Source organism: Triticum aestivum, chromosome 5A (genome assembly GCF_018294505.1).
Source record: "Triticum aestivum cultivar Chinese Spring chromosome 5A, IWGSC CS RefSeq v2.1, whole genome shotgun sequence".
Lineage (NCBI taxonomy): Eukaryota > Viridiplantae > Streptophyta > Magnoliopsida > Poales > Poaceae > Triticum > Triticum aestivum.
In genome coordinates, this window is record NC_057806.1 from 620,278,857 (window position 1) to 620,305,148 (window position 26,292).

Genomic DNA, 26,292 nt, shown 5'->3' on the forward strand with positions numbered 1-26,292 from the left:
TCTTCGTTTCCAGTGCAGCGGAGTCTCCTCGTGAAGGTAAACTAGTAAATGGCAGCAGGCGCAGATATCTAGATGGAGGTGCCAGCAGGCAACTGTTTTCGTTTGGCTCAATGTGAAATGAATGGAGTTATGTTTCCAAGTGTTCTTCTATATATATAGATGGGCGCAGCAAATTCTTTCCTCACTAGTCTTCCATCCTACTCCACGCCAAACCAGCAAGTCCACCACCAGAATGGCAGAGCATTGCAAGATCTCTGCTGCCATTGTAGCTGGATCTGAGGAGAAGTCGTGTGTGCTCAAGGTAGATGGATACTCTAGATCCAAGGCGCTACTCAAGAACGGCAAGTGGAGGACTTCTGCCCATTTCGGTGTTGGAGGTGTTAGAATATAAATATGTTTAAGATAGAGATAAGGAGATAGAGATAGAATAGTTTTAACCATGTACGACTTACCCTCTACTCCAAGTCTCCCTCCCTCATATTGTACTCTATATATACCCCACACTTGGGTCGGATCAAAACAACAACATAACAATATTCATCCATCCTACAATTTCTACATGGTATTAGAGCGGTTTGTCCAACGACATCGATCCTAGGTTCTTCCACCACTTCCGCAGCGCGCCGCCCCCGGGGAGATTAATCTCCTTTCCCCGGGGGCGCGGCGCCCAATCGATCAAAGATCAGATTGGTCTCGTAGTTTAGATCCAATTTTTGAGTCCATTAGATCGATCCCATAGATCAAGTCGAAATTCCATCCAGTAGATTTTTTTTTGCCACCAAATAAATCATGGCGGCCACGGTGGGCTGACCAGGCACTACTGCGTGCGGCCGGCTTCAAGATCGGAACTCCACCAGCGGACGCCACGCGCGTGCAGGCCAGGAGGGCCAGCCACGAGCGACGATCTCCTTCACTTCGAGGCCCGCAAGACTCCAGCGGGATGAGCGCATCAGCCCGACATCTCCCGGACGCAATCTACACAAGACCCCTGTTAGCAGGTGGCCGCGCGTACGAGCACGTCTACACCGAGCGGGCGATACGAGTGCGATCCAATCTACTCGATACGCGCCGCCGGACATCAGCTTCTACCGAACGGCATCATCAACCGCGCTTCATCGTTGCTCTCCTACGCCTACATCGACCTCCACAAGCCACGCGCGGGCTGCATCACCGACGGAAGCCACCGGACGCCCAGAGGATTTCATCATATGCATGCATACATGTGGCCTAGATGAGCTAGATGTGATGCACGCGCATGCAAATTGATGCCAGTCCGTGCGGAGGTTTCTGTTGTACGCACGCGGGGAACCACCAGATGGACTCCATCGCCCGCCTCGCAGATCACGCACGGCTCAGATCACGGAAGGGCAGTTTTCCGCGCATCCTACTACGACGCCGCGACACCATCATCTGCACCGAGCGCTGCATCCCGAGCCGAGCTACATCACCTCCTGCATCAACCTACGCCACCGATCTATACCTACACCGACCCATCTGCACTGCATCTAGCCGAACTGCACCGGGCCGAACCACTTCATCAAGCTGTACAACGACATCAAGAAAAGAAACAAATCTTCGCCGAGCACATCTACAGACCCGACATGCATCATCCACACCCCAAGCTGGTGTGGAAATCGTGCAATTCTTCATCGTCTTCTTCAGCACGACACGGCATCGACATCCGTCGTCACGAGGGACGCCTCCAAGCAATGCATCATCGTCGACACACCGCTGCATCGCCGACACTTCATCGCCAAGGTCTTGATCAACGTGGTCTTCATCACCATCATCGTCAGTACACTGCCGCCGCCTCGTCCACAAGATGGACACCTAGCGTCCTCTGACAAATTTTTCTACAAGACGCGACCTCCACGACGGCAATGACCGCGTCATCAACGACGGCACGACTGCATCGACACGATGTCACTACAATGACAACCCTACACGGACACACGGTTCTGGCAAAACCGATGCACTGGTAGAAAAAGGGCCTGTTGTCCCGGTTCGTAAGGGCCTTTTGTCCCGGTTCTGGAACCGGGACTAAAGGGTCGGTACTAATGCCCTGTCCCTTTAGTCCCGGTTCAATCCAGAACCGGGACAGATGGGCCTCCACGTGGCCTGTGCGCGGAGCCCAGGCAGGAGACCCTTTGGTCCCGGTTGGTGGCACCAACCGGGACCAATAGGTATCCATGCGTCAGCATTTCTGTGGCTGGATTTTTTGTTTTTTTTGAAAGGGGGGGGGGGTTGGGGGTTTTGGGGGGTTAATTTAGGTGTTTCATATATTGTGTTAGCTAGCTATAATTAATAAAGAGAAGTGTCCTCTCTTATGTCCGTGCTTGGTCGACGCTAGGTACTATACATACGTATAGAGAGGACTAGACATGCTAGCTAGCTAGTAAGCAAACGAAGGAAACAGAAGATCGTCATGAACATATATGCATATAGAGAGAAGTGATATCGACCACCTCTCCTTCTCCGAGAGATTGGTCGAACAACAAGTTCTCGTATATCTATCCGACACTACCGGCTACATATATACAATAATTATCTCTTACAAATATAATCATACGGACTCAGGGTCCACATAGAATTCTCCGTCTTCAGGGATCACGTGGTCAAGAAAGAATGCCGCCAATTCCTCTTGAATTGCTCGCATGCGAGCTGGTGCTAGGAGTTCATCCCGCTTCCAAAACATCTAATTTAAAGAAGGGGGTCAATACATATATATATGAATGAATGAAACTCAACACAAATGATGGTAGTAAAATAAAATTGTGAATGTTGTTATTTACGTACTTCATATTGTTCGTCAGTGTAGCCCCGCTCACAGGTCGTGTGGCAGATGGACTCGCAAACGTAGTATCCACAGAAATCATTCCCTTGTTTCCTGCCACAACCACTTTACAAGAAATAGAGGTCAATCAAACTGATAAGCAAGAATGCCAAATAGTATTGATGAAACTAGCGCTTGAATGACTAGTAGATGCGCGGAACATGCTACTATAGTACTTACTTTCGGGTGTCTAAATTGCAGCTCCTTCGGCAGTCCCAGAGCTTTTCTGGTGAATTTTCTCCAAACCCTGCCGGACAAAGAAAACAATTACTTGATATATCAGGAAATGAACAAAGTTGCTGATATGGTGGATAATGATCGATTTAACTTACTTCTCAAGTATTTGAGTCATGTCTGCATAGTCCTGGGGATCTTTTCGTCTTGAGTCTAAGACGGTTACTAGTCCCTACTCAAGCTTAATCTCTAGGAGAATATAGTGGAAACTGCACACGCATGCATAACTCATCAATTACATTACTATAACCTTGACTAATATATAAGGGAAACCGAATACGCACAAGACAGTAACACTCACTTGAAATTGTAAGGAAAGAGTATTATATCTTTGTTTTCATTTATTACGAACGATCGTAGCAAGTTGGCCTCGGTAGCTGCTGCATGAAATTTAACCTGAGTTGCATCTATGAGATATGTGTTAATGAACCCAATATCACCGACTTGTCTTTTCTTCAATTCGGCGATCTTCAATCTGCATAATATAGTGAGGATGATTATAAATACATGCAATGAAAGAGCTGAGCTATATAGAGAAACTTAATGACAGAAGTAGTACTACTTACAGACAGTAGCAGGCGACTGTTTTTTTATCGAGGGCCAATTGATTGAAAAACTGATAGAACTCCTCAAATGGAACAGGCAACAATTCAATTCCAACGAGGTCATGCTCCTTTTTAACTTTCACATACAAAGTACTCCTCCCCCCAAAGTCTCTGCAGATTTTCAAGTACCAATCATGCAATCTTCGCATCATCGTTGATAGAGATCTTTCATCTTTGACGAGAGGCTTCCCGTACTCGTATCTTTGTATCTGCATGTCCATGGGTTCATAATGTACATTGTCGGGCAGGTAATCTGCAAGATTGCTATAACCGGGCACCATCCTCGGATCATTAGTGACGTTGTGGCTAGGCACCTTGAGCGGGGGGCACGATTGCTTCGCTTGTTCGCCGAGCTGGGCAATTTGTTTCCCAGCTCGTCGTTCTTTCAGCCTTTGATCACTGACAGTACTTCCCGACCGCTCCGCTTCAGCAAATTCCTTTCCAATAATGTGCTCATAGTTTCCTTTCGGCGGAGACTTCGGTGGTTTTGTCAGGGCAGCCAGAGTGCGCTTCGCTTTCACCAGATCTACCTTCTCCTCCAGAAGTGGATGTCTCTTTGCTTTCAACCCTTGAAACCAGTCATCCACTTCGGTTCGTGCGATCTCGGCATTCTCCTCCGGGGTCCTCTCATATGGTAACTTCTCTGGAGTCTTCAGAGAAGGACCGAATCTGTATGTCCTCCCGCCTTTGGTTGTACTGCTAGACACCGACCGAGCAGACGGAGCGGTTGTCTTCTTTACTTGCTTATGAGGCGGAGGAGAAGGACTACGATGCGCCGGAGCAGCCGGAGCGGCGGCAGGTCTCTTCCGCCCTTGCTGACGAGGCGGAGAAGGAGGCGGAGTGCCGCCACGCGCAGGAGAAGGAGCCGGTCGAGTGCCCTGATCGTCACTCGCCGGAGGAGGAGGCGGTGGAGGAGGCGGAGTGCCCTGACTCGCCGGAGGAGGAGGCGGTGGAGGAGGCGTTCAGTTTGGAAGGTTGATGAGCTCCTTCCGCCATAGGCATGGAGCCTTCAGAGCAGACCCCAGCCTAGTCTCCCCTTCACCGGTAGGGTGGTCAAGCTGGAGGTCCTCAAATCCCTCCGTTATTTCATCCACCATCACCCTAGCATATCCTTCTGGAATCGGCCGGCAGTGAAAAGTTGCGCCGGGTTCAGTAGGATAAACAGAGCCAACAGCCGCCTTGACCTTCAAATTCATCCATTGCGTCATAAGGTGGCAATTTTGAGACTCCATGATAGCATTCACGGGATACCTAGCAGGAGCCGTCAAGGCATGCTCCGGCTGAAGCAGCTCGGTGGAAGCCACGCTGCTTCTGCGCTGAGATGGCGGGGTAGCTTCGGGGGAAGCTTCGGCAGTACGTTTGCTGCGATTTGCTTCTCGTTCCTCTATCGCATCTACCCTTGCTTGCAGCGCCTGCATTTGGGTCTGCTGCACTTTTTTCCTCCTCTCATGGGATTTGTAACCGTCTGCGTCCGGAAACCCAACCTTCCACGGAATGGAGCCTGGTGTGCCTCGTGTCCGTCCAGGGTGCTCAGGATTCCCGAGGGCCATTGTGAGCTCGTCGTTCTCTCTGTCTGGAAAGAACGTCCCTTGCTGCGCTGCTTCGATATACTGCTTCAGCTTCCTGACTGGTATGTCCATTTGATCGTTCGTCCAAATGCACTTCCCTGTTACAGGGTCCAAGGTTCCGCCAGCCCCGAAGAACCAAGTCCGGCAACGGTCTGGCCAGTTAATTGTCTCTGGTTCGATCCCTTTATCAACCAGATCATTCTCAGTCTTGGCCCACTTAGGCCGGGCTACGAGGTAGCCACCTGACCCCGTGCGATGGTGATGCTTCTTCTTCGCAGCATTTTGCTTGTTTGTCGCCGACATCTTCTTACTCTTTTCCGATGTCTTGTGGGCCACAAATGCGGGCCAGTGATCTCTGATCTTCTCATATCTGCCCTTGAATTCTGGTGTCTCATCATTTTCGACAAACTTATTCAGCTCTTTCTTCCACCTCCTGAATAGTTCTGCCATCATCTTAAGAGCAAAAGACTTGATTAATTTCTCTTTAACTGGGTTCTCTGGATTATCCTCTGGCGATAGGGTGAAATTTGACTACAGCTCAGTCCAAAGATCATTTTTCTGCATATCATTGACATAAGACACCTCAGGGTCTTCTGTAGCCAGCTTAAACCAATGCTGGATGCTTATCGGGATCTTGTCCCTAACCAGAACCCCGCACTGAGCAACAAATGTGTTCTTTGTTTCGATGGGTTCAATCGGTTGGCCGTCGAGCGCGATTGCTATGATCTCAAACCTTTCATCCGAGCTCAACTTTTTCTTCGGGCCTCGTCTCTTTACCGAAGTTGTGCTCGATCCGGAGGGCTAGAAAAAAGAACAAAGACTTAATTAATATGTGTACATACCAAAACAATGAATGCATCAATCAGCTAGTCAGCACAGGCTTAACTAATATATATACCTGGCCGGACTCGGTTTGGTCACCGGAGCCGTCATCACGGTCTCCTTCTTGCACCAGCATTGGGTCACCGGAGCCGTCCTCATGTTCTTCTTCTTGCACCGGCATTAGTTCACCGTAGACAGCTTCTTCACCCTCTCCTTCCAGACAATCGGTGTCGTTGAGAAACAACGAGACGGCATCACTTCCTTCTGCGATTATGTCCCTCAACAACGCTTCTTTTGCTTCGTCTCGGGCGGTGTCCATAGTTTCTACAAATATTTACAACATGGCAATTATTATTCAAACATGATAGATGGATATATTAGTGGCAAACGTAGAACTAGCTACCTAATCATAGTAAGGAATCATATATATTAATTAGTGGCCTCGACGCTGCTTCTCTAGGGTTTGGGGTGGCCTCGACAACGCTTCAAGGGTTTGGGGTGGCCTCGAGAACGCTTCAAGGAGGGGGTAATATCGACCCCCCCACGTGTTGAAGCTATCGGGAGGGGGTATATATCGACAACGATGACACTACATCTATGTCCCTCGACGACCCTCGTTCCCGATAAAAAGAAGAGGAAGAAGAAGAAAAAAAAAGAGGAGAAGAAAGAATAGAGGAGAAGAACTCCTCTATTCTTTCTTCTCCTCTTTTTTTTTCTTCTTCCTCTTCTTTTTTTATCCTCTTCTTCCTCTCATGTTCGAGAGGATCGCCGAGGGGTTGGAAGTTGCCTAGTGTCAAAGGATTCAACAAAACCATGTCTTCATCATTAGGCGAAAGTAACAGGTGCATGATGGTACGAAGCTCTCCAAAGTTATTTTGGAACGGAGTCCTAGATAGGATAATTCACTTTTTGGTACAAAGTTCAGCAAGAACCTTCCAAATATCGTTATTTGGAAGGCCTTTGCTGAAATTCATACAAAAAGGCAAATTATCCTATCCGGGACACCATTCCAAAATAACTTTGGAGGACTTCGTCATGCCCAGGTTACTTCTGGCTAATGATGTAGCCATGGATTTCTTCAATACTTTGACACTAGGAAATCTCTCTCTCGACCCCTCGGCGATCCTCGACCCCTCGAACCCTCGACGACCCTGAAACCCTCGACCCCTCGACGATCCTCTTCTTCCTCTCATGTTCGAGAGGATCGCCGAGGGGTCGGGAGGTTGCCTAGTGTCAAAGGATTCTACAAAACCATGTCTTCATCATTAGGCGAAAGTAACAGGTGCATGATGGTACGAAGCTCTCCAAAGTTATTTTGGAACGGAGTCCTAGATAGGATAATTCGCTTTTTGGTACAAAGTTCAGCAAGAACGTTCCAAATATTGTTATTTGGAAGGCCTTTGCTGAAATTCATACAAAAAGGCAAATTATCCTATCCGGGACACCATTCCAAAATAATTTTGGAGGACTTCGTCATGCCCTGGTTACTTCCGGCTAATGATGAAGCCATGGATTTCTTCAATACTTTGACACTAGGAAACCTCTCTCGACCCCTCGGCGATCCTCGACCCCTGGAACCCTCGACGACCCTGGAACCCTCGACCCCTAGACGATCCTGGAACCCTCGACCCTCGATCCCTCGACCCTATAGAACCCTCGAACCCTCAACCCTGAAACCCTCGACCCTTGCCCCTTAACGACCCTTGACCCTCTACCCTAGTTCCCGACCCTCGACCCCTTGGCGGTCCTCGACACCCTCGTTCCCGATAAAAATTAAGAAGAAGAAGAAGAAGAAGAAGAAGAAGAAGAAGAAGAAGAAAGAGGAGAAGAAGAAAGGAATAGCTAGAGGAGAAGATCAAAGAAAAAAAAGAAGGAAAAAAAGAGGAGAAGAAGAAAGGAATAGTGGAGAAGAAGAAAAAATAGAATATATTCTATTTTCTCTTCTTCTCCACTATTCCTTTCTTCTTCTCCTCTTCTTTTTTCTTCTTTTTTCTTCTTCTTATTTATTTCTCCTCTTCTTCCTCTCCTCTTCTTCTTTCTTTACTCTTCTTATTTTCTTTCTTTCCTATACTTCTTTTCCTTCCTTCTTAATATCACTTAGCAAATTTTGCAACGATAGAGAGGGGGTGCTCCCGTGGTCTAAAATCCGTCTATGCACGATAGAAAATTCTGAAAAAATACATCTATGATCCCTCAACATCCCCGCCTCTCTCATGAACAAAAAAAATATGTGAATTAAAAAAACATCATGTTCTATGAACAAAAAAACATCATATTTCATCCACATTCGTGCGTACATCATATATGTGATCATCTATGAAAAAAACATCATATTCTATAAAAAATCACTACATATATATATATAAACAAGCATATATATATATATATATATATATAAACAAGCATATATATGAAAAAAATTTGCAAAGGGAGGGCGCCGGCGGCCGGACCAAGCTGAGGAGGCGGGCAGGGGCGCATGCGACGGCGAGGGCGGGCCGGGGCGGCGCGCGTGGGGGCAGGGGCGCGGGCGACGGCGACGGGGGCGGGCCAGGGCGGTGCGCGTCGGGGCAGGGGCGGGCGGCAACGACGAGTCCGTGGCAGGGGCTCGGGGCGCGGGGCGGCGCGCGCAAGCAGGGGAGCTCGAGGCGAAGGCGGGGGCGGCGAGGGCACCGGCGCGCGGGGGCGGGACGGGGCAGGGGCAGGGCGACGGCGACGAGGAGCGGGCGGCGATGGCGAGCACCGGGCAGGGGCGCGGGGCGACAGCAACGGCGAGCACGGGCAGCCTGGCGGCGTCGGGGGCAAATGGTCGATGAGAAACTGGAAATTTCCTAAGTCCTGCTTATATACACAGAGTATTGGTCCCGGTTCATGGCACCAACCTGGACCAATGCCACCTTTAGTCCCGGTTGGTGCCACCAACCGGGACCAAAGGCCGGATTTCGCCAGCCCAAAGGGCGGGAAGCGGCGGCCTTTGGTCCCGGTTAGTGGCACCAACCCCTTTAGTCCCGGTTGGTGCCACCAACCGGGACCAATGGCCTTGTGCTGCCCCACGCCCAAAAGTTTAGTCCCACCTCGCTAGTTGAGACGGCTCGGGAGTGGTTTATAAGCGCTGCTGCGCCCACCCTCCCGAGCTCCTCTCAACTGTAGGCTTTCGGGCCTAATCTGTCACTGCAATGCCTGTGGGCCTACTGGGCCTACTGCGGGCCTGAATCCTGGCCCATGGTAGGGTTTCTAGTCGTATTCAGACCATGGTGGCCAAGTAGGTGGCATTTTTTTGTTGATTTATTTATTTTCTTTTGTTTTTTGCTTTATTTTTTAATTCTTTATGCTTTTAGTTTTACAAAAATTATAAACTTTTTGTTAATGCCATTAGTTTTCAAATTTGAAAACACTTTTTTAGTTTTTTTTGTTTTCTTTGTTGCTTTATTTATTTTATTTTGTGATTAACTTTACTATAAAAAATAGTTTTTTCGTGTTTTTTTGATTTGTTTTTTTGCATTATTTATTTTCTTTTGTTTTTTTGCTTTAATTTTTAATTCTGTTTGCTTTTAGGTTAGCAAAATTATAAACTTTCTATTAGTGCCATTAGTTTTAGAAAAATTATAAACTTTCTGTTAGTGCCATTAGTTTTCAAATTTAAAAACACTTTTTTAGTTTTTTTGTTTTCTTTGTTGCTTTATTTATTTTATTTTGTGATTAACTTTACTATAAAAATAGTTTTTTCCTGTTTTTTATTTGTTTTTTGCATTATTTATTTTATTTTGTTTTTTGCTTTAGTTTTTAATTCTGTTTGCTTTTAGGTTAGCAAAATTATAAACTTTCTGTTAGTGCCATTAGTTTTAGAAAAATTATAAACTTTCTGTTAGTGCCATTAGTTTTCAAATTTGAATAGTTAAAATTTGAATTCTTTGAAAATTGTTTGAATCACAAGTTTGTGATTAACTTACTAAAAAAATGAGAATAGATGCGCTTATAGAGAAAATTCAACCTAAATTCCTAGTAAATTTCTATGAATTTCAGAGAAATTCACTATGAATTTAGGTTAAACTTTTCTCTATTAGGGCATCTATTTTCACTTCGAGAGGAGCTCAACAAGGCAGAGAGGGAAGGGCTTATAAACCGGTGTGAGCCCCCTTCGGTTAGCGAGGTGGGACTAAACTCTGCTCGCAACGAGGACCAACCCTTTAGTCCCGGTTTGTGGCACAAACCAGGACTAATGGTCATGGGCCAGGGGCGAACCATAAGACATGAAAGCATTTCAAATGAACTCTGAAAAAGTTGAAAGTTGGGATGGTATCATAATTTCACCCACATAGCATGTGCATGTACAAAACGGACAATGGTAGCATGTTCGTGTGTTACAAAGTTGGCATGGTATCATCATAATAGTTGCGGGAGAAAGTCTTCACTTTTTCTTCGCTTGTGTCATTTGCTTATTGCGCCGTAACCATGGATAATCTTTATCATTTATCAGGATGCTTGGGTCAGCCTTGACATTGAAGGGAGGAATTTCATGAAACTTTTCATAATCTTTAGACATGTCTGTCTTGCCCTCCACTCCCAGGATGTCCATTTTTCCTGAAAGAACTATGTGGCGCTTTGGCTCATCATATGACGTATTTGCTTCCTTATCTTTTCTTTTTCTCGGTTTGGTAGACATGTCCTTCACATAGATAACCTGTGCCACATCATTGGCTAGGATGAACGGTTCGTCAGTGTACCCAAGATTTTTCAGATCCACTGTTGTCATTCCGTACTGTGGGTCTACCTGTACCCCGCCTCCTGACAGATTGACCCATTTGCACTTAAACAAAGGGACCTTAAAATCATGTCCGTAGTCATGTTCCCATATGTCCACTATGTAATCATAATATGTGTCCTTTCCCCTCTCGGTTGCTGCATCAAAGCGGACACCGTTGTTTTGGTTGGTGCTCTTTTGATCTTGGGTGATCGTGTAAAATGTATTCCCATTTATCTCGTATCCTTTGTAGGTCAATACAGTCAAAGATGGTCCCCTGGACAACAAGTACAACTCATCACAAACAGTGTTGTCACCTCTGAGACGTGTTTCCAACCAACTGCTGAAAGTCCTGATGTGTTCACATGTAATCTAGTCGTCGCACTGCTCCGGGTGTTTGGAGCGCAGACTGTTCTTGTGTTCATCGACATACGGGGTCACCAAGGTAGAGTTCTGTAGAACTGTGTAGTTTGCTTGAGACCAAGAATATCCGTCCCTGCATATTATTGAGTCTCTTCCAAGAGTGCCTTTTCCAGTCAGTATCCCCTCATACCGCGATTTAGGGAGACCTATCTTCTTAAGGCCAGGAATGAAGTCAACACAAAACCCGATAACATCCTCTGTTTGATGGCCCATGGAGATGCTTCCTTCTGGCCTAGCGCGGTTACGGACATATTTCTTTAGGACTCCCATGAACCTCTCAAAGGGGAACATATTGTGTAGAAATACGGGCCCCAGGATGACAATCTCGTCGACTAGATGAACTAGGACGTGCGTCATGATATTGAAGAAGGATGGTGGGAACACCAGCTCGAAAATGACAAGACATTGTGCCACATCACTCCTTAGCCTTGGTACGATTTCTGGATCGATCACCTTCTGAGAGATTACATTGAGGAATGCACATAGCTTCACAATGGCTAATCGGACGTTTTCCGGTAGAAGCCCCCTCAATGCAACCGGAAGCAGTTGCGTCATAATCACGTGGCAGTCATGAGACTTTAGGTTCTGAAACTTTTTCTCTGGCATATTTATTATTCCCTTTATATTCGGCGATAAGCCAGTCGTGACCTTCATACTGAGCAGGCATTCAAAGAAGATTTCTTTCTCTTCTTTCGTAAGAGTGTAGCTCGCAGGACCTTTATACTGCTTCGGAGGCATGCCGTCTTTTTCGTGCAAACGTTGGAGGTCCTCCCGTGCCCCAGGTGTATCTTTTGTCTTCCCATACACGCCCAAGAAGCCTAGCAGGTTCACGCAAAGGTTCTTCGTCACATGCATCACGTCGATTGAGGAGCGGACCTCTAGGTCTTTCCAGTAGGGTAGGTCCCAAAATATAGATTTCTTCTTCCACATGGGTGCGTGTCCCTCAGCGTCATTCGGAACAGCTAGTCCACCGGGACCCTTTCCAAATATTACATAGTGTAAATCATTGACCATAGCAAGCACGTGATCACCGGTGCGCATGGCGGGCTTCTTCCGGTGATCTGCCTCGCCTTTGAAATGCTTGCCTTTCTTTCGACATTGATGGTTGGTCGGAAGAAATCGACGATGGCCCAGGTACACATTCTTCCTGCATTTGTCCAGGTATATACTTTCAGTGTCATCTAAACAGTGCGTGCATGCGTGGTATCCTTTGTTTGTCTGTCCTGAAAGGTTACTGAGAGCGGGCCAATCGTTGATGGTCACGAACAGCAACGCCTTAAGGTTAAATTCCTCCTGTCTGTGCTCATCCCACGTACGTACACCGTTTCCATTCCACAGCTGTAAAAGTTCTTCAACTAATGGCCTTAGGTACACATCAATTTCGTTGCCGGGTTGCTTAGGGCCTTGGATGAGAAGTGTCATCATAATGAACTTCCGCTTCATGCACATCCAAGGAGGAAGGTTATACATACATAGAGTCACGGGCCAGGTGCTGTGATTGCTGCTCTGCTCCCCGAAAGGATTAATGCCATCCGCGCTTAAAGCAAACCATACATTCCTTGGGTTCTTTGCAAACTCATCCCAGTACTTTCTCTCGATTTTTCTCCACTGCGACCCATCAGCGGGTGCTCTCAACTTCCCATCTTTCTTTTGGTTCTCACTGTGCCATCGCATCAACTTGGCATGCTCTTCATTTCTGAACAGACGTTTCAACCGTGGTATTATAGGAGCATACCACATCACCTTCACAGGAACCCTCTTCCTGAGGGGCTCGCCGTCAACATCACCAGGGTCATCTCGTCTGATCTTATACCGCAATGCACCGCATACCGGGCATGCGTTCAAATCCTTGTATGCACTGCGGTAGAGGATGCAGTCATTAGGGCATGCATGTATCTTCTCCACCTCCAATCCTAGAGGGCATACGACCTTCTTTGCTGCATATGTATTGTCGGGCAATTCGTTATCCTTTGGAAGCTTCTTCTTCAATATTTTCAGTAGCTTCTCAAATCCTTTGTCAGCCACAGCATTCTCTGCCTTCCACTGCAGCAATTCCAGTACGGTACCGCGCTTTGTGTTGCCATCTTCGCAATTGGGGTATAACCCTTTTTTGTGATCCTCTAACATGTGATCGAACTTCAGCTTCTCCTTTTGACTTTCGCATTGCGTCCTTGCATCGACAATGACCCGACGGAGATCATCATCATCGGGCACATTGTCTGGTTCCTCTTGATCTTCAGCAGCTTCACCCGTTGCAGCATCATTGGGCACATCGTCTGGTTCCTCTTGATCTTCACTAGCTCCCCCCGTTGCAGCATCACCGTATTCAGGGGGGCACATAGTTGTCATCGTACTCTTCTTCTTCGCCGTCTTCCATCATAACCCCTATTTCTCCGTGCCTCGTCCAAACATTATAGTGTGGCATGAAACCCTTGTAAAGCAGGTGGGAGTGAAGGATTTTCGGGTTAGAGTAAGACCTCGTATTCCCACATTGAGTGCATGGACAACACATAAAACCATTCTGCTTGTTTGCCTCAGCCGCATCGAGAAACTCATGCACGCCCTTAATGTACTCGCGGGTGTGTCTGTCACCGTACATCCATTGTCGGTTCATCTGCGTGCATTATATATAATAAAGTGTCCAAATTAATAGAAGTTCATCATCACATTAAAACCAAAGTGCATACATAGTTCTCATCTAACAACATATAGCTCTCCAGAGCATCTAATTAATTAAACCATACATTGAAACTATGTAAAACATTTCAATGTGAAAACAAATGCGATCATAATCGCAACCAAGGTAACAATTGATCCAACGGCATAATGATACCAAGCCTCGGTATGAATGGCATATTTTCTAATCTTTCTAATCTTCAAGCGCATTGCATCCATCTTGATCTTGTGATCATCGACGACATACGCAACATGCAACTCCAATATCATCTTCTCCTCCTCAATTTTTTTTATTTTTTCCTTCAACAAATTGTTTTCTTCTTCAACTAAATTTAACCTCTCGACAATAGGGTTGGTTGGCATTTCCAATTCACATACATCCTACATAAATAAAATCTATGTCACGTTGGTCGCATAATTTTCATAAACAATAAATGAACCAATAGTTATAAAGATAATATATATACCACATCCGAATCATAGACAGGACAAGGGCCGACGGGGGCGGATACCAAAACCATCGCACTAATAAGATGCAATAATAAAAGTAAGAAAATAATACAAGTATCTATGTAAACATACAAGTAAGAATATTTTTCCTTTCAAAAAGAAGATAAGAACAAGAGGCTCACCACGGTGGTGCCGGCGATGAGCTCGGCGCGGGTGATCGACGGCGGTGAAGATAGGGACGGGGCGTGACGGACCGCTAAACCTAGACAAATATTATGGAAAATGGAGCTTGGAGAGGAGAAAGCTTAAGTAGTGTGGCTCGGGCATTCCATCGAACACCTTGTGTGCATAGGAGGTGAGCTAGAGCACCACCAAGCCCTGTCCCCCTCGGCCAGAGAAAAACAGAGCACTGGGGTGCTCTACTCGCGAGCGAGGGGTATATATAGGCACGTCATTGGTCCCGGTTGGTGACATGAGCCAGGACTAAAGGGGAGCTATCGGTGTCAAAACCGGCGGATCTCGGGTAGTGGGTCCCGAACTGTGCGTCTAGGCCGGATGGTAACAGGAGGCAGGGAACACGATGTTTTACCCAGGTTCGGGCCCTCTTGATGGAGGTAAAACCCTACGTCCTGCTTGATTAATATTGATGATATGGGTAGTACAAGAGTAGATCTACCACGAGATCAAGGAGGCTAAACCCTAGAAGCTAGCCTATGGTACGATTGTTGTATATGGAGTTGATTGCCTATGGACTACAACCCTCCAGTTTATATAGACACCGGATAGGGTTAGGGTTACATAGAGTCGATTACAATGGTAGGAGATCTTGAATATCTGCATCGCCAAGCTTGCCTTCCACGCCAAGGAAAGTCCCATCCGGACACGGGACGAAGTCTTGAATCTTGTATCTTCATAGTCCAGGAGTCCGACTGAAGGTATAGTCCGGTTACCCGAACACCCCCTAATCCAGGACTCCCTCAGTAGCCCCTGAACCAGGCTTCAATGAGGACGAGTCCGACGCGCAAATTGTCTTCGGCATTGCAAGGCGGGTTCCTCCTCCAAGTCCTTCATAGAAGATTGTAAACACCAAGAGTAGTGTCCGGCTCTGCAAAATAAGCTTCCACATATTGCCATAGAGAGAATAATATTAACACAAATCAAATCTGCTGACGTATTCCGCGGTGCGTCATCACACTACAGCCAAGTCCTTTACTCGAATCGTTTTCACTTTTCCACCTCAGTGTGTTTTGCAAGGCGGTTTCCTTGGCACATCTTGTCAAAGCAGAGATCGTGTACCCCCCTTTTACGGGATTCTCATCAATACGGACGTGGGTAACCCAACCGCGCCACTTATCACGGCGCTTGGGAGGCAAGCAAGTTTTACTAGGCAGGTGGGGAGGCACAACCACATCCGCCCATATAAGGGGACAAGGATCCACCTTTTTACCTATGCCTTCTTCCTCCTTTGCCTATCCATCTCCTGCGCACCTGAGCTCCAGCGCCCAAGCCCGCACTTCCAACCTCAACCTTCTCTAGCAATGTCCGGAGCGGGAGGCAAGTGGATGGTCTCCTCCGCCACGGAGGGCCAAGTCAAGAAGCTAAGGAAGGCCGGATACCTGTCCAAGGACATCGTGCACCGGCTTCCCGAAAAGGGGCAGCTTCTCCCCACCCCAGGGCCCCATGAGAGGGTAGTATTTCTCCCCCACTTCCTCCGTGGACTGGGTTTTCCACTCCACCCATTTGTCCGGGGGCTCATGTTCTACTACGGCCTGGATTTCCACGATCTGGCTCCGAATTTCATCCTCAATATCTCGGCGTTTATCGTCGTGTGTGAGGCTTTTCTCCGCGTCCGCCCTCATTTCGGCCTCTGGCTCAAGACTTTCAATGTCAAGCCCAAGGTGGTGCGCGGCAGCCAGGCGGAGTGCAGAGGCGCCATGGCGGGCAAGATAGCCAATGTCCTATGGTTCGAGGGCTCTTTCGTGGAGACCCTGAAGGGATGGCAATCCGGGTGGTTTTATATCACCGAGCCGCGCGATCCGAAATGGACCGCAGCCCCCGAGTTCCGATCCGGACCCCCCACGCGGCTTATGTCCTGGAAAGAGACGAGCATGTCGTGGGGTGACGAAAAAGAGGTGACTGGATTGCAAACATGCATCCAGTCCCTGGTGAACAAGCCAGTCCGGCTTGTTAATGTAATCCAGGTTATGCTCGTCCGCCGGATCCTTCCGTGCCAACAACGGAATTTTAATCTGTGGGAGTTCGACCCGGCGCAGCATCAAACCCTCAGCAGGCTTTTCGACACGACATATGAAGACGCCTAGAAGATGCTATTCAAGGGCGCTGAGGCTCCCACATCCGCTTCCGAGGACCGCGGATACAGCTCGCAGCATCACGCTAGCGAGGTAAGCCATCTACACCTTTTACAGGATGTTAAGCTTTTTTCATAGTTTGACTCTATGCGGGATCTAAACTCCCTTACCTTTGACAGGCTTGGCGGGCGATATCCGGACCGATTAACTGTCCGGCTCCGCTGCCCGAAGACCCAGCCCCAGCTCTACTAGTGAAGCTGCTGGTTCCGGCGCCTTATGTGGTGCCGGAGAAGAAGGCCAAGAAGAAGAAGACCACGGGGACTTGAAAGAGTGCCCGCAACATGGTGGTGTCGGACTCGTCATCTGACGAGTCCGAGACGCCCTCCTCCCGCGAAAATGAGGAGGAGGAAGAAGAAAACTCTCCCCCCCCCAGCGGAGGGAGGAGAGAAGAGGAAGGCCGCCCCAACGGGGGAGGCCGAGGGGTCTAGGAAAAGGAAGACCCCTCCGCCGGACTACGCCCCCAACACCGAAGAGGGCAAAGAGGAGTGGCCAAACAGGGCCAAGCGTCCGGCGAAATCGTAAGTTCGGATATCAGAGTAACTCATGATGTTCTTTTGTTGCACAGCTTTCCCTAATGTCAAATGTAATTATGCAGTCCGCCCCGGGCCGAATTCGATGAATCGTCGGGCGGCTCCCTGGACTCATCGGACGTGAACTCAGTTCCGCCCGCTGTCTCCCCCTGCACTGCAGACGACGCCGAAGTGGCGTCGTGACAAGCTCCGGGGCAGGGGGAGGTGGTCCCGGAGGAGCCGCAAGGCAACCTCCCGGACTCCAGGAGTGAAGGGGATAAGGCTCCCCAGGGCTCTAAGTCCGGCTTTGTGCCGGACACCGCGCCGGAATCAGTTCCGGACCGCGGTAGGCGAACTCCTACCAAGAGGAGCAAGCCTTATAAGCCGGTGGCCTCCGTCCAACCGGAGGTGCCGGACAATCTGCTGGAGGTGCTTGACGACGCCTCCATCGACGAGGGGCACCGTACTATTATGAGTACGGTGATCCAGAAGGTTCAGTCCGCCAAGAGCGGACTGACTGAAGCTTGCGCTAGCCTTCTAACAACCTTCGAGGTAAGTAAAAATATGTAAAAATATTACCGCATAGACAGTAGCCCTTGATGCTCCGTTTGGCGTTCGGAAAGAAAAGCCGAATAGAGGATCTATTAAATTTCACAGGAGTCTAAAAAAAGAGTCAATATGCGTATGCAGGCTTCGCTGCTATCCATCGCCGCACTGACTACGGAGGTGGTGTCCTGAAGCAGGACCTCGAGCGGACCGAACAAGAGCTCGGCCTTGCCAAGCGGCGGCTCGAGGAGGAAGAAGAAGTACCTTACAGAAAAAGTGCCTATAAAAAGGCTTGATTGCAAAAAGAGTAACAGGATTGTACTGCTTATTGTAGGGGCCACGACTGAGGTGGCGACCCTTAAGCAGGCGCTGTCTGAGGCCAAAAAGAAAACGGCCGCGGAGCGCACCAAGCGAGACAGACTTGGGGCTCAGGTCGGCGAGGTGCAGCAAGAGCTTCAGGCTCTCATGAAAAAACATGAGAGTTTGGAGCTGGAGTCGAAGGCGCAAGCATCCGAGCTTGCAACGGCCCTAGAGGCTGCCAAGTCTGCCAAGGCCGAAGCCCAAAAGGCCCTCCAAGAGTTGGAGGAGATGAGGAAGATAGCAGTGGGTAAGGCATTCTTTATGCAAAGCAGAAATATAAAAGTGAACTACCTGTTACTTACCCGAATCCGGAGCTCTCCAGGGGCATTTGCAGATCTTCCCCGCAGCGTATTCGATGCCGCCGCATTCTACCGAGCTGAAGAGGGTAGCTCGACGGAAAAGGTGTTCTGGTCTCAGTATTCTGAGGCCGGACACCCTGTGCCCTTGAGTGACCAGCTGAAACAGCTGGTTGAGCTCCACAAGGCGGCCGAGCAGGCCATGAAGGGCTTCATAGTTCAGCTGTGGCCCAGAGAGGCCCTGCCTGGGAGCTATTTCGGGCTGGTGCGGCGGCTGGTGGAGGCTTGTCCGATGCTCGAGGTCATCAAGCGCTCCGTCTGCATCGAAGGTGGCCGTCGGGCCCTTGCCCGTGCAAAGGTGCACTGGGGTAAGGTGGACGGTGAGAAGCTTGTGAAGGACGGGCCGCCGCCGGGGAAGGAGCATCGCAAGCCCGAGAACTACTACAAGGATGTTCTTGCAGGTGCCCGCCTTGTGGCGGATGGATGTACCAAGGATGTGATTTTTGAATGAACTCGCTCGTGTTTATCCTGTGCACTGAAAACTTGTTCATATGCGCTAAGCAATGCTTATTGAATTTAAAATATTACTTTATGTACGGCCGTTTATCAAAAATTGAGAGATGGCCAGTCGTCGGCTTCTGCCCCCATGCCACTAGTGCTGGGGTGTTCGGGATAAACCTGAGCGCTCTTTTTCCCATAGTTGGGTCCTTCGAGGGAGGCGCTCAGCACAACGAACCAGGCAATCGGACTATAATGCTTGAACAATCTCACTTAGCCATAGAACTCTATAATTTTAAATTTCGGCGAAGCCCCTAGTTCGGAAGACCGAGTTCGGGGCGCTATCCACGCCTTGGCCGGACAAAGCCAGCTCCTCGCTCGAAGCGGCATAAGCCTTTAGGGACTCAAAAAACCTCTCGAACAACGACCGGTCTCTCGCCACATCATGACAGTCAGTTTTAGCTTTCTCCACTGAGGTGCTTAACCCAGCTGAACCGGGGCACAATCGCAGTGGTTCTCCTAGTGCTACCTTAGCCGATAGAGCGGAACGTAAGGCACCAAAACATAGGAGCCGGGCAAACCCAACTATTGACCCAAATCATGATTCGGAGCCGATGCATATAGTGCTATAAGTTCGGGGTGCCGCACTTGTGAAAGTGTACGGACTTCTCACACCATTATGAGGGGTACTGAAGCCCCTGGCGTGTTTGCCGTACCATGGTGTACGGGTGCAATCATGTCATTTAATAAACATAAATGTGAAAAGAAGATAATGCAAAAAATAGACAAGAAGCTAAGCATTGTTTATAGAGAGGCTATTTATCAAAGCCGAACGATACAAATAGTGCGGTAAGCAAAAGATATTGGACTATTTAGTATGTCCTGACCAGGGGCAGGCCGCGGAATTGTATTTAAAATAGGTATACCGCTCGTAACAGAGACCACCTGGGAGTTCCATAATGCGGCATGGCTTGTCTGCCTCCCTGGAGCTTGCATCGTTTGTGCGGCAGTCGAATTGCCGAACAGGTCGTCCGAAGTATGGAGTCCTGAAAGTAACAAAAAAATTTAAAAAAGAATCCGGCAGCCCCTAGTACGTTTTAAGCCGTATTTTGGGCATGCCGTTATTGTGCCCCTTCCCATGTGCCCATGGTATTTCAAGGGCGTAGTTATGTACGCGAGGTACTGGTTTTGCTATGTCGCGAGAGCTGGGGTTGGGGCCGCATTGCTATGCTTGCTCAGAGTGTGCCAGGCGGTCCTGCTGTGGGTTACTCCGGGCGCGGTTGGCAGTGTCTGGCCTTTTAATGGCCGGACTGGAGAATTGCCTAAGAAGGCTACTTTGTACCTCCGCTGCGAGAGCCGCCGTGTGCTCCTCCGTACGGAGGGAGCGTTCGGTGTTTCTGTTGACCGTGATTACTCCTCGAGGCCTGGCATCTTGAGCTTGAGATATGCGTAGTGCGGCACCGCATTGAACTTTGCGAATGCGGTTCGTCCGAGCAGGGCGTGATAGCCACTGCGAAACGGGACTATATCGAAGATTAACTCTTCGCTTCAGAAATTGTCCGGGGATCCGAAGACCACGTCAAGTGTTACTAAGCCTGTACAGTTGGCCTGTACACCTGGTATTAGCCTTTAAAGGATGTTCTTGTGGGCTTAATCCTTGAGGGATCTATGCCCATTTTCCGCACTGTATCCTGATAAAGCAGGTTCAGGCTACTGCCGCCGTCCATGAGGACTCTTGTGAGATGAAATCCGTCGATAATTGGGTCGAGAACCAATGCGGCGAAGCCACCATGACGGATGCTAGTGGGATGGTCCCTTCGATCAAAAGTGATCGGGCAGGAGGACCATGGGTTGAACTTTGGGGCGACTGGCTCCATCGCGTATACGTCCCGTAGCGCACGCTTTCGCTCCCGCTTGGGAATGTGGGTTGCGTATATCATGTTCACCGTCCGCACTTGTGTGGGAAAGCCCTTCTGTCCATTGTTGTTCGGCTGCTTAGGCTCCTCATCGTCGCTGTGCAGCCCCTTGTCTCTGTTTTTGGCCCTTAACTTGCCTGCCTACTGAACACCCAACAATCCCTGTTAGTGTGATTGGCTGGCCTTTCGGGGGTGCCATGTATCTGGCACAAGCGATCGAGTATTCGGTCCAAACTGGACGGGCCCTGAGTATTCTTTTTGAATGCCTTTTTCCGCTGACCGGATTTATAGCCTTTGAATCCGGCATTGACTGCCGTGTCTTCATTGTTGTCGCTGCTAGCGCGGCGTTTTTGCTTATTCCAACATGTCTTGCCACTTTTGTCCTTGGTATCAGAATTACCAGGGTTCTTTGATAAGTTGTTACTGCGAGCTAGCCAGCTGTCTTCTCCCGTGCAAAAGCGGGTCATGAGTGTCGTGAGGGCTGCCATGGATTTCGGCTTTTCATGTCCCAGGTGCCGGGCAAGCCATTCGTCGCGGATGTTATGCTTGAAGGCTGCTAGGGCCTCTGCGTCCGGACAGTCGACTATCTGGTTTTTCTTTGTTAGGAACCGTGTCCAGAATTGTCTGGCCGATTCCTCTGGCTGTTGAATTATGTGGCTTAAGTCGTCGTCATCCGGTGGTCGCACGTAAGTGCCCTGGAAGTTGTCGAGGAATGCGGCTTCCAGGTCCTCCCAAGAACCAATTGAGTCTGCTGGCAAGCTGTTAAGCCAATGCCGGGCCGGTCCCTTAAGTTTGAGTGGGAGGTATTTGATGGCATGTAGATCATCGCCGCGTGCCATGTGGATGTGAAGGAGATAATCCTCGATCCATACCGCCGGATCTGTTGTGCCATCGTATGATTCGATGTTTACGGGTTTGAAACCCTCTGGGATTTTATGATCCATTACTTCATTCGTGAAGCATAGCGGGTGTGCGGCGCCTCTATACTGGGCTATATCACGACGCAGCTCGGAAGAGCTATGTCTGTTGTGTTCGGCCCGGCCGGATTTGTTGTATCCGGAGTGAAGATCATTGTCACATGCCGTAGGGCGCCTGCGCGATCCGTAGATCGATCTTGTTTGTCTTGCCTTATCCTCCAGTATGTCTCGCAGGTCTGGCACATTTTCCCGTGCCTTAGTTGAGCGGCGTCGGGGCATGGCTTGGGTGGAGGGCCGAGAGGCCTCTCTGTCGCGGCCGCGAGGTGGCCGGTCTGCCATGTCATGCGCTGGTGATGTAGGTGCTTCCTCCTCTGATCGGGGTAGCGGCCTGCGCTTCGGGTAACTCTTGGAGGGGCGTTCGAGTTCATACTCTTCGGCCGCAAGGACTTCAGTCCATCTGTCAGCTAGCAAATCTTGGGCAGCTCTAAGCTGTTGCTGCTTTTCTTGAGGCTGCTTGCCGTGGCTAAAAGCCTGCGTTTAAAACGCTCTTGTTCGGCGGGGTCTGATGGTATGACGAATTCGTCGTCATCGAGGCTTGCCTCGTCTTCGGAGGGAGGCGTATAGTTATCATCCTCGACCTCTTGGTCTGCCGCTCTCTCATGAGGGCTGGCTTCTCCATCTTCCTGTGCCGAATCTTGCTGAGGTGGGTGTTCTTCGGCGCTATCCGGGGTAGTATTATTTCTCGTGCCGGAATCACCGTTTTTGCTTTGGCGGGATTTAGAGTGGCGCCGCTGACGCCGGCGCTTTGGCTGTTTCTTGGGGGCGTCATCCCCCACTGTTCCATCGCCATCTCCATCTTTTGGAGTATCCACCATATATATGTCATATGACGAGGTGGCCTTCCAGTGCCCTACAGGTGCTGGTTCCTGTTCGTCTCCTACATCGTCGTCCATGCCATCGATGTCTTCGGAGCCGAAGTCAAGCATGTCGGTTAGATCGTCGACAGTGGCTACAAAGTGGGTGGTGGGTGGGCTTTGAATTTCCTCATCGTCCGTATCTCACCCTCGCTGACCGTAGTCCGGCCAGGGCTCTCCTGATAAAGAGAGAGACTTAAGAGAATTCAGGATGTCGCCAAAAGGCGAATGCTGAAAGATGTCTGCGGCGGTGAACTCCATTACTGGCGTCCCACTCGGATTCGATTGGCAGGGGCGCGGGGGGCTCGGAGTTCGGAGAGGGATTCGCTCCTCGGAGTCACGGGCCATGCGGAGTGCGGGGCTGGAGTTCGGCTCGATCGCCTCTGAGATCGCAGCCCCTGAGGCAGCGTCCAACCGCTGATCCTCGATCGGCGCAGTAGGTTCCGAATCAATGGTCGAAACCGATGCGTGTGCGGCCTCCAAGGTGCTGTTTGGCGGCAGAGCTATATCGTGCCCATCGAGATAGTGCGGCACGCTTGGCTGTGGCTCGAATCCGTCGAAGATCAAGTCTCCGCGGATGTCAGCCGTGTAGTTTAGGCTTCCAAACCTGACTGATGGCCAGGGGCGTAGCTTCGATCTGCTCAAGGTGGCCAAGCGAATTGTCCCGCAGTGCGAAGCCGCCGAAGACGAAGATCTGTCCGGGAAGGAAAGTCTCACCCCGGACTGCATCGTTGTTGAAGATCGAAGGAGACATCGGGCCTAAAGGCGACGACACAGAGGAACTCTCAATGAAAGCACCAATGTCGGTGTCAAAACCGGCGGATCTCGGGTAGTGGGTCCCGAACTGTGCGTCTAGGCCGGATGGTAACAGGAGGCAGGGAACACGATGTTTTACCCAGGTTCGGGCCCTCTTGATGGAGGTAAAACCCTACGTCCTGCTTGATTAATATTGATGATATGGGTAGTACAAGAGTAGATCTACCACGAGATCAAGGAGGCTAAACCCTAGAAGCTAGCCTATGGTATGATTGTTGTATATGGAGTTGATTGCCTACGGACTACAACCCTCCAGTTTATATAGACACCGGATAGGGTTAGGGTTACATAGAGTCGGTTACAATGGTAGGAGATCTTGAATATCCGCATCGCCAAGCTTGCCTTCCACGCCAAGGAAAGTCCCATCCGGACACGGGACGAAGTCTTCAATCTTGTATCTTCATAGTCCAGGAGTCCGGTTGAAGGTATAGTCCGGTTACCCGAACACCCCTTAATCCAGGACTCCCTCAGGAGCCTTTGGTCCTGGTTCAAGCCACCAACCGGGACCAATGGTGGTGGGCCAGGAGCGGTGCCCATTGGTCCCGGTTCATCCCACCAACCGGGACCAAAAGGTCCAGATGAACCGGGACCAATGGCCCACGTGGCCCGGCCGGCCCCCTGGGCTCATGAACCGGGACCAATGCCCACATTGGTCCCGGTTCTGGACTGAACCGGGACTAATGGGCTGACCCGGCCTGGACCAAAGCCCTGTTTTCTACTAGTGATGTGTGCTCGATGGCCTTCCTCCGGTCTTGGCAAAACCGGTGGATTCATCGCCGATGGCACCCTCTGACATTCGCAAGGTGCACCGTCCATGTCTGCAGCTCCGTCATAGCGCATTTGTTTTGCGCCTCCGGCTTTGTGCGGCTTCATCATCCACGACGACCACACCATCGACCACTGCTACATCACCATGATCGGCTACCTTGACATTAATGGCTACGTCTACAGCAACTCATCGGCAACAACTCCAGTCAACAGCGTCCGCCTCGTCACTTGCGTCGACGACACTCCTGTTGTGACTGCGGGAGGAAATAGAGGAGAAGACGGGGAAGGCACCAGAAGGGGACGCAGTCACCGCCCTAGGTGCCGACCCATCAGCTATCAGAGACGCAGTTAATGATGGTGCAGCAGAGAGGACGGCAGAAGCGCAAGACTTCAAATTCAGTCGCAATCGTCCGCTTCACTCCCGCTACGACTGAGGGGGAATGTTAGAATATAAATATGTTTAAGATAGAGATAAGGAGATAGAGATAGAATAGCTTTAACCATGTACGACTTGCCCTCTACTCCAAGTCTCTCTCCCTCATATTGTACTTTATATATACCCCACACTTGGGTCGGATCAAAACAACAACATAACAATATTCATCCATCCTACAATTTCTACAGGGGGCTATAACTGGGCCGTGAGATATTGCCCAAACGGTTGCAATAAGGATTATGCCGATTCAATATCTCTTTTTCTATATCTTCAATCTGCCAATGCCGAAGATGTGAAGGTGAAATACACGCTCAGTCTACTTGACAAGAATGGACAACCTGTGCCTTCATACAGCCGTACCTCCAGCGCTATACGCACCTTCTCAAGGAAAGTTACAAACTGGGGCTACAATGAGTTCATCAAGAAGGCTGATCTGGAGGGGTCGGCGCATCTCATGGACGACTGTCTCAGCATCAGGTGCGATCTCACCATCATCCACGACGAAGAAACAAGGGTTCCTCCAAGCGACCTGCACCAGCATCTCGGAGACCTCCTCAAGAATAAGGATGCCGCAGACCTCACCATTCAGGTCGGCGGAGAGACATTCTCTACCCACAGGTGCGTCCTTGCTGCTCGGTCATCTGTCTTCAAGGCGGAGCTCCTCGGCGCCATGAAGGAGAGTTCTGCAGCTAGTCCTATTGAAATTTGTGACATGGAAGCTGATGTGTTCAAGTCCTTGCTCAACTTCATATACACCGATTCAGTCTCTCCAGTGCTTGATGTGGTGATGGCTAGCCATCTGCTAGTGGCGGCTGACAGGTACAATATTGAGAGGCTGAAGCAGATATGTGAGCAGAAACTGTGCAATCAAATTGATTCCGGCATGGTGGCCACCAGTTTGGCTCTGGCCGAGCAGCATGGTTTCCATCGTCTCAAAGAAGCTTGTTTGCAATTCCTTGCTTCTCCTTCCAATTTCAAGGCTATGATGGTAACCGACGGTTATGAGCATCTCAAGTCCAGCTGCCCATCGGTTCTCAAGGAGCTGATAGCTAGAATTCTCCCGGCTGAATGGGACGTGGCAAAGGATATGGTTATGGAGATTTAGTAGTAATGCATTTGGTACTTTTATCATATATGGCATCCAAACTTGTAGTACGTACTAATGGTTATGCTACTTATCTATGTATGGCTGCATATTTATGTTCCAGAACAAAAATGCTACTTATCAATCACATTCAGTCTACTCATGTGAGTAGCTAGAACGGTTAATTTCTTTCCTTGCGAGAAAAAAGAAAGTAGTAGTATTTAGACTGCACATCCACACACCTTGCTTATCCATTGTGTATTAGTTTAATTATTGAGTTGATGACCAAATGACAAGAGCTGGTGATGGCGCCGTTGGTCATAGCTGCCCTGTTTTGTAGCGACCGGTGACTAGAATGGTAGTTTGCATGTGTCCTTAATACATCACTACTAGCTGCTTATGTTGCTTCGTTCTATCCGGTTATTACCACGCATCTGTATTTCTGCACTGAAGAACTGAATGTAAAGTATGGATGCCGTGTATGTAGACTTTGGGACCTTGGGAAAGTTGTAAT

General features: G+C 49.3%; 1 protein-coding gene across 1 annotated transcript; it reads left to right on the forward strand.

Moving 5' to 3' along the window:
• The first annotated feature begins 223 nt into the window (after positions 1-223).
• LOC123108007 (BTB/POZ and MATH domain-containing protein 2-like) lies at positions 224-25,799 on the forward strand. Its single transcript, XM_044529879.1, has 2 exons — positions 224-377; positions 24,883-25,799. Exons 1-2 carry the CDS (start codon positions 233-235, stop codon positions 25,797-25,799), a joined length of 1,062 nt encoding a protein of 353 aa, XP_044385814.1. The 5' UTR covers positions 224-232.
• The last annotated feature ends 493 nt before the right edge of the window (positions 25,800-26,292 follow it).